Consider the following 13,899-nt stretch of genomic DNA (forward strand, 5'->3'; position numbering starts at 1 on the left):
GAGTGGGCTTTGTAATGTTCATATTTCAGGCTTTTGTTTCGGCTGTTCAGGACTAATACTGCAAATAAATGCTAGCAGAGAAACTGCTGTCAGCATGAAGAGGAGTGTTTGCTTAACCATGGATGGACCTCCAAAGACTCTCCAAAAACAACTTTCAGCCATTTGGTTTTAAATTAAAAGAAGCAACAAAATGTATTTAAAAACTGAATGTGAAGTTGTCAGTACAATGTTTTGGAGTTGAATAAGTATCACAGTGTCCCGCAGTGGTAGGGAGGAGAAGAGAGATCCAGCAGGCAGGAATTGTGCAGCAAGATTCATTTATTTAATTATTTTACAACTCTTTTATAGACTTTTTTCTTCATAGTCTAATTGGTCAAAGGGTCATCCACCTCTGGGGGTGATTGGCTAGAAATCCTAAAACATCCATTGTCAAAATATTTTTCTACTGTACTATAAACACAGGTTTGGAAGGTCGCAGGTGTTCATCGTTTATAGAACTCCACAAATATCTTCCGTGAGAGAGAAAAGTATCTCACGGGACTGGAAAGAAGCAAGAGAAATTCTTGCTAGATGCATATTTGTATCCACAAATAAGCTTCTCTTTAAAGCTGCAACAAGCACAAATGCTGGGGTTTTTACTGAATATTTACATTCCACATCAGTTTCCTGTAACACAATAGCTCACAATGGAGCCCAATCTCCATTTGACAGAGTGATTTCCATATTCCTAAATGTCAATGACCTTGGAATTCAATAAGAAACAGGGCAACAGAAATTTGGTAAAGCTATCAAGTGGGTTTTTTATTAAATGTAGAACATTATATTTTAAAAGCAAGAAAACAGATGGCACTGAAGTCAGCTGTGATGTAACCAGACACAATTCCCATTCAGTGGGGATGCTGTCTCTACTTTCAGCTAAGCTGAATTTGCAAAACAAAGTTACTATTGTGGCAATGAAGCTCTCGATGAGTTTGCACAAAGGCAGGCAGCAAGCCTGCATTTATTTGATGTCATCGGGAGAAGCGTAAAAGAACAAGTGAGCACAGAGCAGGTGGCAGCTCCTCCCGCCTGGCTGCCCCGGCAAGGGAAGCAAGCTCAGGCCCTGCTGAATTCCTTTGCAGGAGACATTGGAGCATGGACTTGGAGATGTATTCTGCTGCTTTAGCCATTGTGCTTTGCAGCATTCCCACGAGATACATGCTCAATTCCAACGGGCAGTCTTCCCTGCAGATATGACTGCACAAGCTCCCATCCCAAACCTGCTCCCTGTTTCCACATGCACAGGCTGTCCTGCTGGCACTGCCCAAGATGACCATGAGCGCAGGCAGGGGAAGCTCAGCGACGGCGTTGGCAGGAGGGGTCGCACTGTAGCAGAGAGCTTGCAGGCAGCATTCCCATGCACCCTGGGCTCCTGGTGTTCCTGGGGCTGCCTTGCTGTTCCTGTCTCTCCTGAGCTACGTATGGCAGGTGTAGCTGGCCATAGTAATGCTCAGATCCTGCTGATGGTGGCCGGTACTTCCTACTGCCCCTCTCAGATGTGGGAAGAATAGATGCCAGTACCTGGTTGTCCCAAGAGTTCCTTAAGTGGCACTGCCAAGCCATCAGGCAGCTGGGGCTCCTTCGGATGCAGCTCAGGCTGCAGCTGTGTGCAGATGATGACTACTGCACTCCCCACATCCAAATTTGAATGTCCTTACCTAAGTCACAGGACAGGCTCTCTGCCCCTCTGTGTGGGAGGCTGCATTCACAAGAACACAAACATTTGTCAAAAGCTTGCAGGAATTTGTCTCGACCTGAATCTCCAGCGTGACCTGGTGGACACAAATGTTTAAATTCTGACAGTTTTTACTGAGATTAGGTTTGAATAAGAAGTCCCAAATGGAAAATTACTGCAAAATAACTGTGTTTAGTTAGCTCCCTATAAAGGTATCAAGAGGTGCCCATAACCAAGGAACTCGGGTGCAGGTGGAGGTGAAGCCCAAAAGCCAAAAGATGCCAAACTCGAGTTGTGAGCTTGTGCAAAATCACAGCTCCTCTGTGTCCTGCCAATCCTTCTCACAGGTGAAACACACCCCCTGCTCCAGTCTCCACAGGGCATCCAAAAAGGTGGGAAATGCTTTCAAGCAGACCCTCTCATCTGGTGAAGATCCCAGCTCTGCCCAGCTCTACTGCAGAAGAATTTCCCTGTCAAGTTTCCTTGGATCAAGCTGGGATTTTTCACTGAGGGGAAAACCTGCCCTCCCAGTACTTGGCCAGGACACCAAGACAATCCTTTCTATGCAGTCCGATAAACTTGGCAAACAAGATAAACTTTAGATGGAGCTAAACCCAGATGATTCTCTAGCAGCAGTTTTACTTAATCTTGAAGTAATTTTAGTTGGCAGCTGACTTATGTAGCCTGATACTAAAATTCTTCTCAACTGTATTTTTAGCTGCTTCTGTAGCATGCAAAGCAGTGTAATAGCATCTCACTTAATTTTTCTGGAGTAATAGATGAAAAAATAGCACAGTATCACATCTCAAAATCATAGTCAAAATCTTTTTTTCTTTTATTCTATTTAATGCTTAATATCTGTACAATGCAATAAATAATCGTTCAGTCTAGGACAATTAGATGTTATGCTTAATAAAATGTTTAGAGAGGATGTAAAAATAAATTAATATCTTACTATTTCACTTCAATGACAAAGCAGGTCTCAGTTTTAGACAACTGAGAAATTTTCAGCCATGAAAGATAAATGAACATGTCCTGCCCATTCATAAACACACAGCTATCATTGAAACCAACAGAAGATACATACACACACCCCCACACACCCACACCCACACACATATATGTATGTGCCTGCTTAGAGGGCAGAATTTGGCCTAGATCTTACAAAATGGTAGTGTGCAATTGACATTCATGTGTGTTTAATTTTTTAACAAATAAAACTGCAGAATATTCATGTATCTTACATTTTCCAAATCCTGTTACTGCAACTTATATGAAACATTAGCATATAAAAAGTCATCACTGTACAACCACGGTTTTTTTCCCAAAAGTCAGTGTCAGAACAATAAAAACCAGCTAATTCATTAAAACCAGATTTATTGTTAATGTGCTGATGTTTGCATTAGCTGTCTTCTGTTTTAAGCACAAGGAATCTATTAAAACATAAAAGGCAAAAGTAGCTCAGAAAATGACAAACTCTCCGACGACGTACTTGTAGCTTTACTAACACTTATCTGACACTATGGTTAATTGAAAACCAACGTAAACACAATGAGGTACAGATACCAATGGACATTCCTCACAACTGTGCAAACTGTGGGCCTCATCCTGCAAATACCACTGGCTCCCGAGCTTCATCCCAGGGCTGGTCCCACCGAGTCTGACTGCAACTCCCTGCAGCAGCCCCTGTCGTTGCCATTTGCAGGAACGGGTCCTGTGGCCCCCATGTCATGCACCAAATACATGTAAAGTGCCTCAGATTTCAAACTGATGCGAATTTACATTTCATTTCTTTAGACTCAAGAAAATGACATCGTTTCAGTAAAGTCTTATTCCCTTAAAATTGTTAGAGGGTCTTCTATTTCAAGGGAAATCTAATAGAATATTTGAACTGCTTTTAAGTTAGGCAAAGAGTGTTTGAGCTGCTTTTTGTAAAAAAGCAACAATATTCCTTTGCTGTAAGATATTTTATATATCTCCAGTCACTCTTCCCTTTATTTTACAGAAAGTAAGAGGCAGAGCTATTACAATTTTGTTGATGTAATTGCCTGTGGAGTTCTGAAACAGCCCAATGGATTTTTTTGTGATGATGCTGAATCTTAAATTAATTCCTTTTCGCTAGCCTTTTCCCCCAGATTCTTTTATTCTGCTTCTTCAGTCTTTCCAGAACTAGCTCCAGCTGAATTATCTGCCTCATACTTTTTATCAAGAGCATCTTCAAAGGATTTCCCACTGCAGTCATAGGTTTTACTTGTAGGTCCCATATGTGTTCGGATGCGAGCTCCTGGTTGGTATAACTGCATTGCTGGACGATCCTAGAAGGAAGGAGATATGGTCAACACTCTGAGAAACCCATGTGGGACACATACGTGGGATTTTTAAGTTTTGAATCTTTATGAAGAAAGTAGATTTTGTGTTAAATTACTTTACATTTCATAAGAACCAGGAAAAAAAATTGAGTGTAATGAAAATTGACTGGGTATTCAATATCTAGTATTCACTACATGCTGTTTGTAACACCATTCTTGGGAGCCAAACATTTTGAATAAATGAAGAATGCTGTAAAAATTAAAGATCCTATGATACATTTGACATAAACAAGGAGAAATACTGCAGACAATTATCAAACATGGTATTACAAGTAGAACAAAAAAAATGTTGCTACCTTCACTAACATCAGCTGAGAAGAACAATAGCCTGTGCACTTGCAACTCTGCAGATGAATGACAAATATTTCACATAAGCATAAAAATCCAAGACAGACCAGAGAACAGTTTAGCAGGTAGCAGCTAGAAAGTTATCCTCAACTGACTATCAATTGTTACCCAATCATTACCAGAATTTAAACATGCAATGCACATTTGAATTATACACATCACAATAAAATTGCACAGTTATTGCTCCACTTCATCTTACCTTCCATACTGAGTATGAGAGCAGGGGAATGTATGCACTGATAATAAACAAAGTAAGTACAATTTGAGCATGTGCAGGCTCTACAAGTGACTTGATCATACACATGCTGCTCTGATCATGAGAAAATGGAAGGAGCCAGTTTACGTGGAAAAGACACCTCAAATCTGCAAATGATGATGCTCTGTAACTCTTCAGAGCACTCTTTGTTCTTGAAATTTCAATAGTAAAATGCACTGATCAGAAACTCTGCTTACAAAGTCTTTTCCCAGTAAGAGTATTTTACTCTCACATAATGTTTTGAAGCAACTGAAAGCTCACCAATACCTGAGCTTTTTGATCAAAGTCTTGTGTTAAGTTTAGCAAACACCTAGCAGCCTACTTAAAGACAATGGCAGAGCACCAAAACTGTCCTACAACAAACGATACCAATTTTCAATTGCCTTCATAATTTGAATTAATTCTGGACTTTTTTTCCTTTATTCTTTTTTCTTATTCCCAATACACATTTCCCCTTTTCTTTTCTTTTCTTTTCTTTTTTCTTTTCTTTTCTTTTTTCTTTTTTCTTTTTCCTTCACCTTCTTTGATCCACTTGTCTTTTTTTGATCCACTTCTTTTCTCCTTCTCTTTAGACCAGATGTCAAGATTCACTACTGAGCCTTATGACTAGATCATTCTAGTTAGTGCTTTGCGGTGTGGTATGAAATGCGTAACACACCTTTCTATATCCCAAACAACTGCATAAAAGTAGATCCTCTGACAAGCTGTGCCCATTAGAAAGTTTATGATAAAGGGTCCAAATGGCTTTTCCTACCACAGACTCTGTAGCCTGCTGTTTGCATAAAAGCTATCACATCACTTACACTGGATATTTCCCACTTTCTAATCAACTCTTACAAACTTCAGAAAGAGGCTCCATCTCCGACTAAAAATTTGTGTTAGCATTGTCAATTCTATGCCTGAGTTGTAAAACTGAGCCATTCATCTCACCTATGTGATAAATACTCTAAGGAAAAAAGTCACCACACTGCAAAATACCTTACTGATGGTGCTTATTTTTTTAGGGAATAAATTTAGCATTAGTCCTAAGTGTGGACTAATTCAGAGACTCAACAAGCAAGCTACCAGAAGTGTGATACAAAGAAATAAAAAGCAGGTAGTTTCTTAACACTTGTCAAAAGGCCCCCAAGACCCACCATCCAGTTCAAAGGTTGGACATTAATATGACAGATTTCAAGAAGTGCATGGCAAGCAAGAGGAAAACTGTTTTCCCCATCTTTCTGTTTTTGAACTAGCCTTTTTTCTGACTGTTCTACAGCTTGAGCCATTGATAAGGAAAGTGGTTAATGTGCAAATGCAGATAAATCTTACCCATCCTGCCCAGCTGACCTCTGCATAAAAAGAAAGCGGGGCACACCAGGCTTTCTGTGTTTGCGCAAGATGATTTCCTCAACATGCACAGTGAGTCCACCTGCCCTTGTTCCCTGCACGCTCCATGCAGATTCACTCTGCATGTGACCAGTTTACTCTTGTCAGCCTTAGCCCACAGTACAGATCAGTCACTTGCTTTGAAAGAAGAGTTTCACATGCAGAATAAATTTCTATGCTAATGGTGTTTTGGTCATCTTTTGTTGAAAATCTAGGATCATGAGAGAGAGAGAACGGGGCTGACAAGGAGAGCCACATCCTGAAAAGAATCTGGCACATCCGTGAAATCAGCCAGCCTGAGAAAAATGATACCCGTATCTCTGGGATACAATAAGGAACAGCTCTACTACACACCCTGATACACAGGCCCTGCTCACACCTGCATCTGCTCTTTCCCTGACAACAGCCAGGAGGATAAATTTATCCTGATGAAATGACAGCCCTTTCATACTGGCAGGTAGGCAATACTGAAAAATCCATACATTCACACTCTCTGAATTAGCTATTTATTTAAATTCTTATTGTTGCTCTACTAAGCAATGCCTGCCAAATCCATAATATAATTACTATATGAGAGTAATAGAAGTACATTTTAAAAAGACTAATATGCCACAGTTTTTAAATTTCATGACAGATCAGAAGTGTAACAATTTTTAATACACCTATAAAATGCAAGGCTTCCAAGAATAGTGTTCTTAAAATGGTAGGATTGAAATAAAGACAGAAAGTCTTCTATATATCATGAAGATGAATGAGCAAGACCTGTAACCTTATTTAAACTGCCGTTGTCCTTTGACAACAACCCAGAAAGAAGTCTGGGTTTTACTGAAAGTGAGATAAAGAATTTTTTGAAAAAGAATCTTTATGCTGAGTTTGCAGAAGTTAAAACCTGTGATCTTGAACCATATTTAACTAATGAAATATTATCCTAAATGAATAAAAGAACCTTATTTCTTATGCGCTCCTTTTTGGATGCCATGTCATCACACTTGTCCTCTTTACCCAGTTTGTCTACTGCCTCCACAGTGAAGCTGTAGTTGTAGTTCCCTTTCTTTCCTCTGTCTTGGTTGTATCCTTTCCCCCATTTCAGCTCTTCTTCATTCCTTCTCATAAACTTGTCAAACTCATAGTGAGTTCTATGCTTTCTGCCATCATCCAATCGATACCTTTGTCTTTCAGGTTCTTTTTCTCGAAATCTTCTCTCCAAATCTCTTTGCTCTTTGTCACTATCATTTTGTGACCTATGAGTATGTACAAAAAGAAAGAAAATCCAAGCAATTAACAGTGAAAAGGAGCTACAGAAGGATACAAGGCAAAGCCTCCCTTTGACTTCAGCAGTGTGTAGATAAGTTATATGGCAAGGTTGTTTTCTTCTCATTACAAAGGGGTTATATGCTGAATGTCTCACCCATGTATGTCCAGCCCTTGACCATGCATTCAGTTCAGAATAGCAGACAAAGCCTTGCCAAGCTTTTGTGCAACTGTTGTGGAAGGCCCATTCTTCACCTTCTACCCCTCTTTGAAATCCTATCAATAGTTCCCCAATACCCTTCACATAAACACATGCTGCACTATTAGCTCTTGTCGCCTGGTGTTGAGGAGAGTCATGCATGTAAGTATTCCCTTGAACAGGAACATTCAGGATCTGAAGGAATTGTGCAGATATTATGTATCAATTTGTAAATTTTATGTCTCTGTATAACAAAAATTATTTACTGACATCATAACTTGCAGAAGACATTTGTGAAAATAAATACTTATGTTCCAGGCTTTTGTTTATTGTGTCTCCAAGTAATCTAGCCTGCCTTTGCGTATTTTATTTAGGCAAAGACCATTACCTTACCACAACATGATACTTAATTTCTGCTATGCTGTAAATGGTTTATATTATAAAGACTATTGGTCCCATTTTGCTGCCTGTCTGATAAAATTCTCAGCTCTCTTATTCACTTCATTGTTCCAGTTCAGCAAGTGGGTGTTTCTCTCATATGGTCAAACTGCAAATAATGAAGAAAGATTACAAAATAGGTTGAACTTCAAAAGGAACAAACATAGGCACTTTCTTTTTATGACATATGTATAAATACTTAAAATTGAAACAGCAAGTTACTTTTGATAGTCTGCGCAGATTTTGGGAAACTGCAGATAGAATCAGAGAGGATGGAGATTTTTTAATGGTGTAGTGATCAAATAGTGATAACTCTCATTTAGAACTATTTAATACAAATAAAGGTGTATCTACATAGGTAACTTTTTTTTTTTAATATAACAGTGATATTTTAATATAACTGTGAAATTGGTTGGCGTCTGGGGATTAGGGAGGCTGCCAAAAGAGGTTCCCCATCTCAGGAAGAGCTGGAAGTCAGAGCAGAACCTGAATGAGAGGTAAATTATTTAGCATTTTGCAAGATTGAGCTTGTGTCAGCATAACACATTCACCAAGTAGAAGCAACGTCCCAGCTGTCACAGACACCTGAACCAATCACAATTACACAGATTCTGTACCTGTAGCATGGATACATTTATATAAAATACTATGTTAGCTACCAAGGGATATGTGGCTGTAAGTTGCTTTGTTTCATGTTTAATATGCTATTTCAGACACTAACTCCAAGTCCTAGCAAGACTCAGGGTATGACCTTCCAAAAAGCCAAAAAGACCCCCTCAATTTGTTGCTGTAGCATTGCCTGGAACTTATCTCTTCCCTTGCCCGTTACTGTGGGGGAGGAAGGAATGGCTGTGCCTGAAGGCAGGCAGGTGACAGGGATACAAACTCCTATTCAAAGAGTGGTTAAAGTAGCTCCCTAAAATTCAGGCACAGTGAACAGGCAGGTAAGAGTGAAAGTGGCAGGGTAAACAATTACAGAGTATAGGTAGAAGAAAAAACTACACAGTCAGAGAAAGCAGAAATGAATGGAAGTAAAGGCAGTGAAGCACATTTGTTTGGTGTAGTTTCAAATTTGTATTTGACCATGTACACTTATGAACCTACTGAGATTTTGATTTGTGGTAGGAAGCTATTACTACCAACCTTTGACATGGTTTCAAACAGGCAATTCAGTCTCCTGCAGGTAGAGTCAGCAGTTACAGTTTATTACTGATTTCTGAGTCAGTGACAAGGTAGTTTCAACTTTAAATCTCAATGAGCTCATAGCTTGCTACATACCCACTAATAATCAAGATGAAATCAGCACTTGGAAACACAAGATAATGCTTACTGTACCTGTGCAGCCAAACAGATTCTGTTTTTCACAAGCAAAATCTACATTAATGCCTTATTAAACTTACAGGATCAATAGCAAACAATGTTACACGGCACCATCAGAGGTTTAATGCATAAAAATCCAGGGAAGTGGTGGGGTCACCACCCTTGGAGGTATTTAAAAGACACGCAGACATGGCACTTAAGGACATGGTTTATAGTGGCAGTTTGGCAGTGCTGGGTTAACAGTTGGACTCGATGATCTTAAAGGTCCATTCCAACCTAAAAGATTCTGTGAGTAGCAAACAACTGATTTGCCCCTGCAAATGTTTTTGTTGAGCCTGTTCTTTCCTTTCTTGAAGAGCATCAACAAAGAAGTTGTTGAATATTTTCAATTTATACTAGAGAACAGGACATGGAAATTTTCAGGAACGTTCAGAACATGCATCTTTTTTTAATCTATTTATCTTATATATCTTATGGGTAAATCCTGCCTGCGACGGGACACACGTGCCAAAGGACAAGAAAGAGAACCAACTGCTGAAAACACTTGTAAGATGGGTTACTTCCAGGCTACAGCAGTAATAGAACTGAGCTATGCCTCTTGTTCCTACCACAGCAAATGTAACACAAAAGGCATTAGGAAATAGAGACAGCCTTCTGCATGTATCTATCATAAGGCTTTCATTCACACCGTCCCTATTTTGCCATTGCTCCATTTATCAAACACATTTATATGTTTATTGCAGCCAACCCAAGTGTGAAGGAAAAGCATGGCATCATAGCCAATTCAGTCTTTGACATCAGTGATGGAAGGAGAGCCTTACCTGAGCTCTTGATGGGGAACGGGTGAAATAACAACAGAATGACTTGAATGACTTGACTTTTCATGCAGAAAACCTTGCAATCTGGGATTTCATAGCATTTCAGCAATAACAAATTGCATCCACTAATACTGCCACCAGGTCAATAAATTCTTACAAAACACCTTTTACCAAAAAAACAGAAAGAGATCTGTTCGCACACAGAATGAAATTGGTTCTTTGGTGACAGAACATCTTATTAATGCACCACTTACATTTAAGCCTTGGGATGAAAGCATTTAGGATCTAAATAAAAGTCTAAAAGATAAATATTACTTACTTTTCCTTAAGTTCTTTTAGTGAACTCTCCAAAGATTTGGATTTTATACTCCCAGATCCAGGTGATTTATCCCATTTGTTTTCCTCAATGTCAGCTTCTTCACCTTTGTCTTTGTGCTTTTCACTGGCCAGTTCATCTCCTTTTTCAGGCTTCTTGAGAAGCTAAGAGATATTTGTTTATATTATGATGCAAAAATACTCTCCTCTGTTGTACAGACATTTTAACAAGTATTAAATATATCAGTAACCTGTTAAGATTGGAGATACCTTATTTACACACGAGGAATGTATTTTACAAAATATGAAATTTAAAGTTATTTTAGAAGGGTGGTTTACTTTTGCTAAGGAGTGAAGTAACAGTCATTAACAGGCAATCAACTGCATACTTTAAAATATGCTGACAATACTGGAGAAAGCACTTACCTATTCTTCTCAAAGCACTTACCTACTCTTCTCTCCTGAGTTATAAATACAAAGGCATTATTATGGTCTATGGTTTCTTAGAAATCATGTAACAGAGCTCAGTGTCATTGCCCATAAAATAAGAAGCAGAACCTCTACAATACTACAAAGAGAGCAGGATTAATACTTCACTCCTTGAAATATTATATATAAAATCTGTGTCACATGAATTACTTGGGATAGACAGGCATGTAGAAGTAGGTCCTTAGTACACCCTGACACAAATACAGACTGAAGAAAAACTTATGATATTAGCAGAAAGGAAGTAATTACATTTTCATCTTGAAGATTAGGATTTTCAAGAAGTCTGTTCCTTTCATAGCAACCGTCACAGGGTTTGAGCAGTGTATAGTATTACAGGAATAATCTTTACAGAAGGACTAACTGTCTCAAATTATTACCCTAACCTATCAATTCTAGGCAGAACATCTCAGTCTTTTCGTTCTACCATTTCATTTCTGAAATGAGCACAGGTTATTCTTCTCCAAAATCGAAAACTTCTATAATGTTTCTTTCAGGTAATATTTTCCTTTTCTTTCAGGGGTAGAAATAGCTTTCAGGCTCATATTACCACAGATATTTTGTAAATACTGCGGCTTTTTGGACAAGCAATTTTGGGTAATATATTTTAAGGATTAAGCCCCGTTTCTTCTGAACTTCTAGAGTATTTTTTTTAAGCCCAGATATGGAAAACACGTAATTCAGCTTCAGAATTTACTATTTTTATACTTTTAGGTGAAGAAAACTGTTTTCCAAGAAGAAACGAGGAAAGATGTCCACAGTTCTGTGGCTCCTCACCATCACTAGATCTGAGTCAAGTCTGTGTGTTCTTGCTTCATGTTACAGATTCTTATACCGAATTTCCTCTTCAAAACAGCCTACAAAGCATTTCCAATAACACAAAATTTAGTTCAGATGAATAGTTTAAGCTATGTCATCTTATACAAATAAGATGGTTTTATATGGTCTGACTACATAGCACCCTCCTAAGTGATGCCATTAAAATCCATTCAGATTGTTGAAAGACACTGCAACCTGATATTAGCAAGACTTTGCTATAACTTGGCTAAAGCATACAATTAAAATACATCAGTTCTGAGCATAAACATAAACATAAACATGTGTCCCTGCACACACGGCCAAATGAAGATTTGCATGACAGAAAGCGTTAAAGCCATGTTTCATAGAAACACAGAAACTTCTGAGTTAGAAGAGACCCACAGGGATCATCAAGCCCAGCTCTTAAGTGAATGGCCCATATGGGGATCAAACCCACAATAATCTTCCAACAGGCTGGCACAGATGTTGGCATAGAATGCAGCAGAGTTGTCTAAAGATATCCGAGTTACCTGCTGTAATTGCACCAGCACATCATGGTAGGTAAGGCCATCAGTCACACTTTCAAACAACACTTGGTCAAAGCCCTACATTACTTTCCCTTCCTGTCAAAATTGGTTTGGTGTCTCCACACCATGCTGTTGTACACCAAATAAATACTGAGATACCAAAGAACTTCTGGGTAACTTCAAAAGAAGAATAATTTTTTTTTCATTGATCTCAGTTACCTTGATCCTTATTTCTTTTTCAGAAATTTTCTTTTGCTTCTCCACTTCTTTTCTTTTACGTCTTTCTTCTTCTCTGCGCTTCCTTTTCTCTTCCTCCCGCAAACGTTTCTTCTCCAATTCTCTCCGCCTCCGTTCTTCTCTTTTCTCTTCTCGTATTCTCTGAAGAGTTCAATAATGATTAATTGTAAATAGTCCAACGGAAAACTACATGAAACATAAATGTGGAACTTCAGGCAAAAGTCTGAACGTACCTGCTTTTCTAATTTTCTATTTTTAATATATTCCAAAAGGGGTGTTGTTCTTCTAGCTAAAACACAAAAAATTTGTGATATAGTGTTCAACTCCTAGAATGTACTCATTTCTTTACTTTAGTATTAACCCCCTTTTTCTAGCTTTATCTGAAAGGGAGCTGAATCATTGATAAACCTATTTGTTTCATGTATTTTTGAAGGCATTCCCATCATTCTACTTCAGAAACACTTCGTTGCTTTTTTGCTGATAGCATTAGAAGCAACAGAAATATGTTGCATGATTATTTGATGTTTATAATTAAAGATCATATCCTTTCAGTTCAAGAGAATGGCTTTTCTCTCTTGCTCACTGAATGGTTATTTCACCAAAAAAGAAAGAAATGTGTTCAGAATCTACTCCTACTTTTTACTTTTGTACATCAAAACCTAGCTATATTGTTGTTCATATACAGCCCACATTACTGTAATCTCACACAGCAGTTTTTAATCCCAGTTTTCAAAGTACATCATGAAGGAAGCATTTTCAGTCTCATATAACATTTCCGTTTACTTGACATTTAGTATTCACCTTTCCATGGGAAAACAGAAGAAATAAGAGAGAAGCAGTTTGTCCCAGGTTACATAGCAAAGTATCAGCAGATTCAGTAAAACTCTGCCTTCCCAAATTGCTAATAAAAGGTCTCATCTACTGGATCACACAGCCATTCTTTTATTACAGAGCTGTCTCCACACTCTGAAATCAAGTTACCTGAACAATCCCCAAATTCTACAAAAACTTGGAGAACATCACCAAATTTTTTATCATGTTCTTTATCAAATTCTTTATTCATGACTGTCTGTACTGAATTCAGACTTGAATTCAGCTTGTATGTACAGCTGTGAGCAGCTACAACAAATTTTGTCAGTTTCAGATGCCCCAGAGTAGAAAATGTTTACTACTTGAAATTGCTTTACACTATGCATAGGATTTTCTCTCGAACCACAGAACAACATTCCCTATTGAAATGCATGACAAAATTTGAAAGAAAAAAAGGGAAGAAATTAAAAAAGTTTTCAAGAAATTTGAAATGACGTAGCCAAAATCTAGACACAATTCATATCCCAAAATCATCTAAATCTTTTTGCATTGAAAGTCGGATTATGCTGGGGGCAACCCATTCATTGGTAGAAATCAACAACCAATAAAGATTGTTGATTTGCTATTTTCCTCCCTCTATCCCTA

General features: G+C 38.3%; 1 protein-coding gene across 8 annotated transcripts in view; it reads right to left on the reverse strand.

The window, feature by feature from the left end:
* Window positions 1-2,525: 2,525 nt before the first annotated feature.
* LOC121673270 (regulator of nonsense transcripts 3A-like) overlaps window positions 2,526-13,899 on the reverse strand; it is a 30,798-nt gene continuing 19,424 nt past the window's right edge. For 2 of the 8 annotated variants that reach the window (XM_042046436.1, XM_042046437.1), the window contains exons 6-11: window positions 12,678-12,733; window positions 12,427-12,585; window positions 10,401-10,561; window positions 7,002-7,296; window positions 4,380-4,427; window positions 2,526-4,029 (exon numbers count right to left, since the gene is read on the reverse strand). In XM_042046436.1, the coding sequence (XP_041902370.1) occupies window positions 3,856-4,029; window positions 4,380-4,427; window positions 7,002-7,296; window positions 10,401-10,561; window positions 12,427-12,585; window positions 12,678-12,733 (893 nt within the window). In that variant the 3' untranslated portion in view covers window positions 2,526-3,855. The remainder of the gene's footprint in view (window positions 4,030-4,379; window positions 4,428-7,001; window positions 7,297-10,400; window positions 10,562-12,426; window positions 12,586-12,677; window positions 12,734-13,899) is intronic. The other 6 variants (XM_042046439.1, XM_042046440.1, XM_042046441.1 and 3 more) reach the window with 5 other exon arrangements.

Source organism: Corvus kubaryi, unplaced genomic scaffold (assembly GCF_017639235.1).
Source record: "Corvus kubaryi isolate FWS band 111438036 unplaced genomic scaffold, C.kubaryi_AGA036_p1.0 65307, whole genome shotgun sequence".
Classification (NCBI taxonomy): domain Eukaryota; kingdom Metazoa; phylum Chordata; class Aves; order Passeriformes; family Corvidae; genus Corvus; species Corvus kubaryi.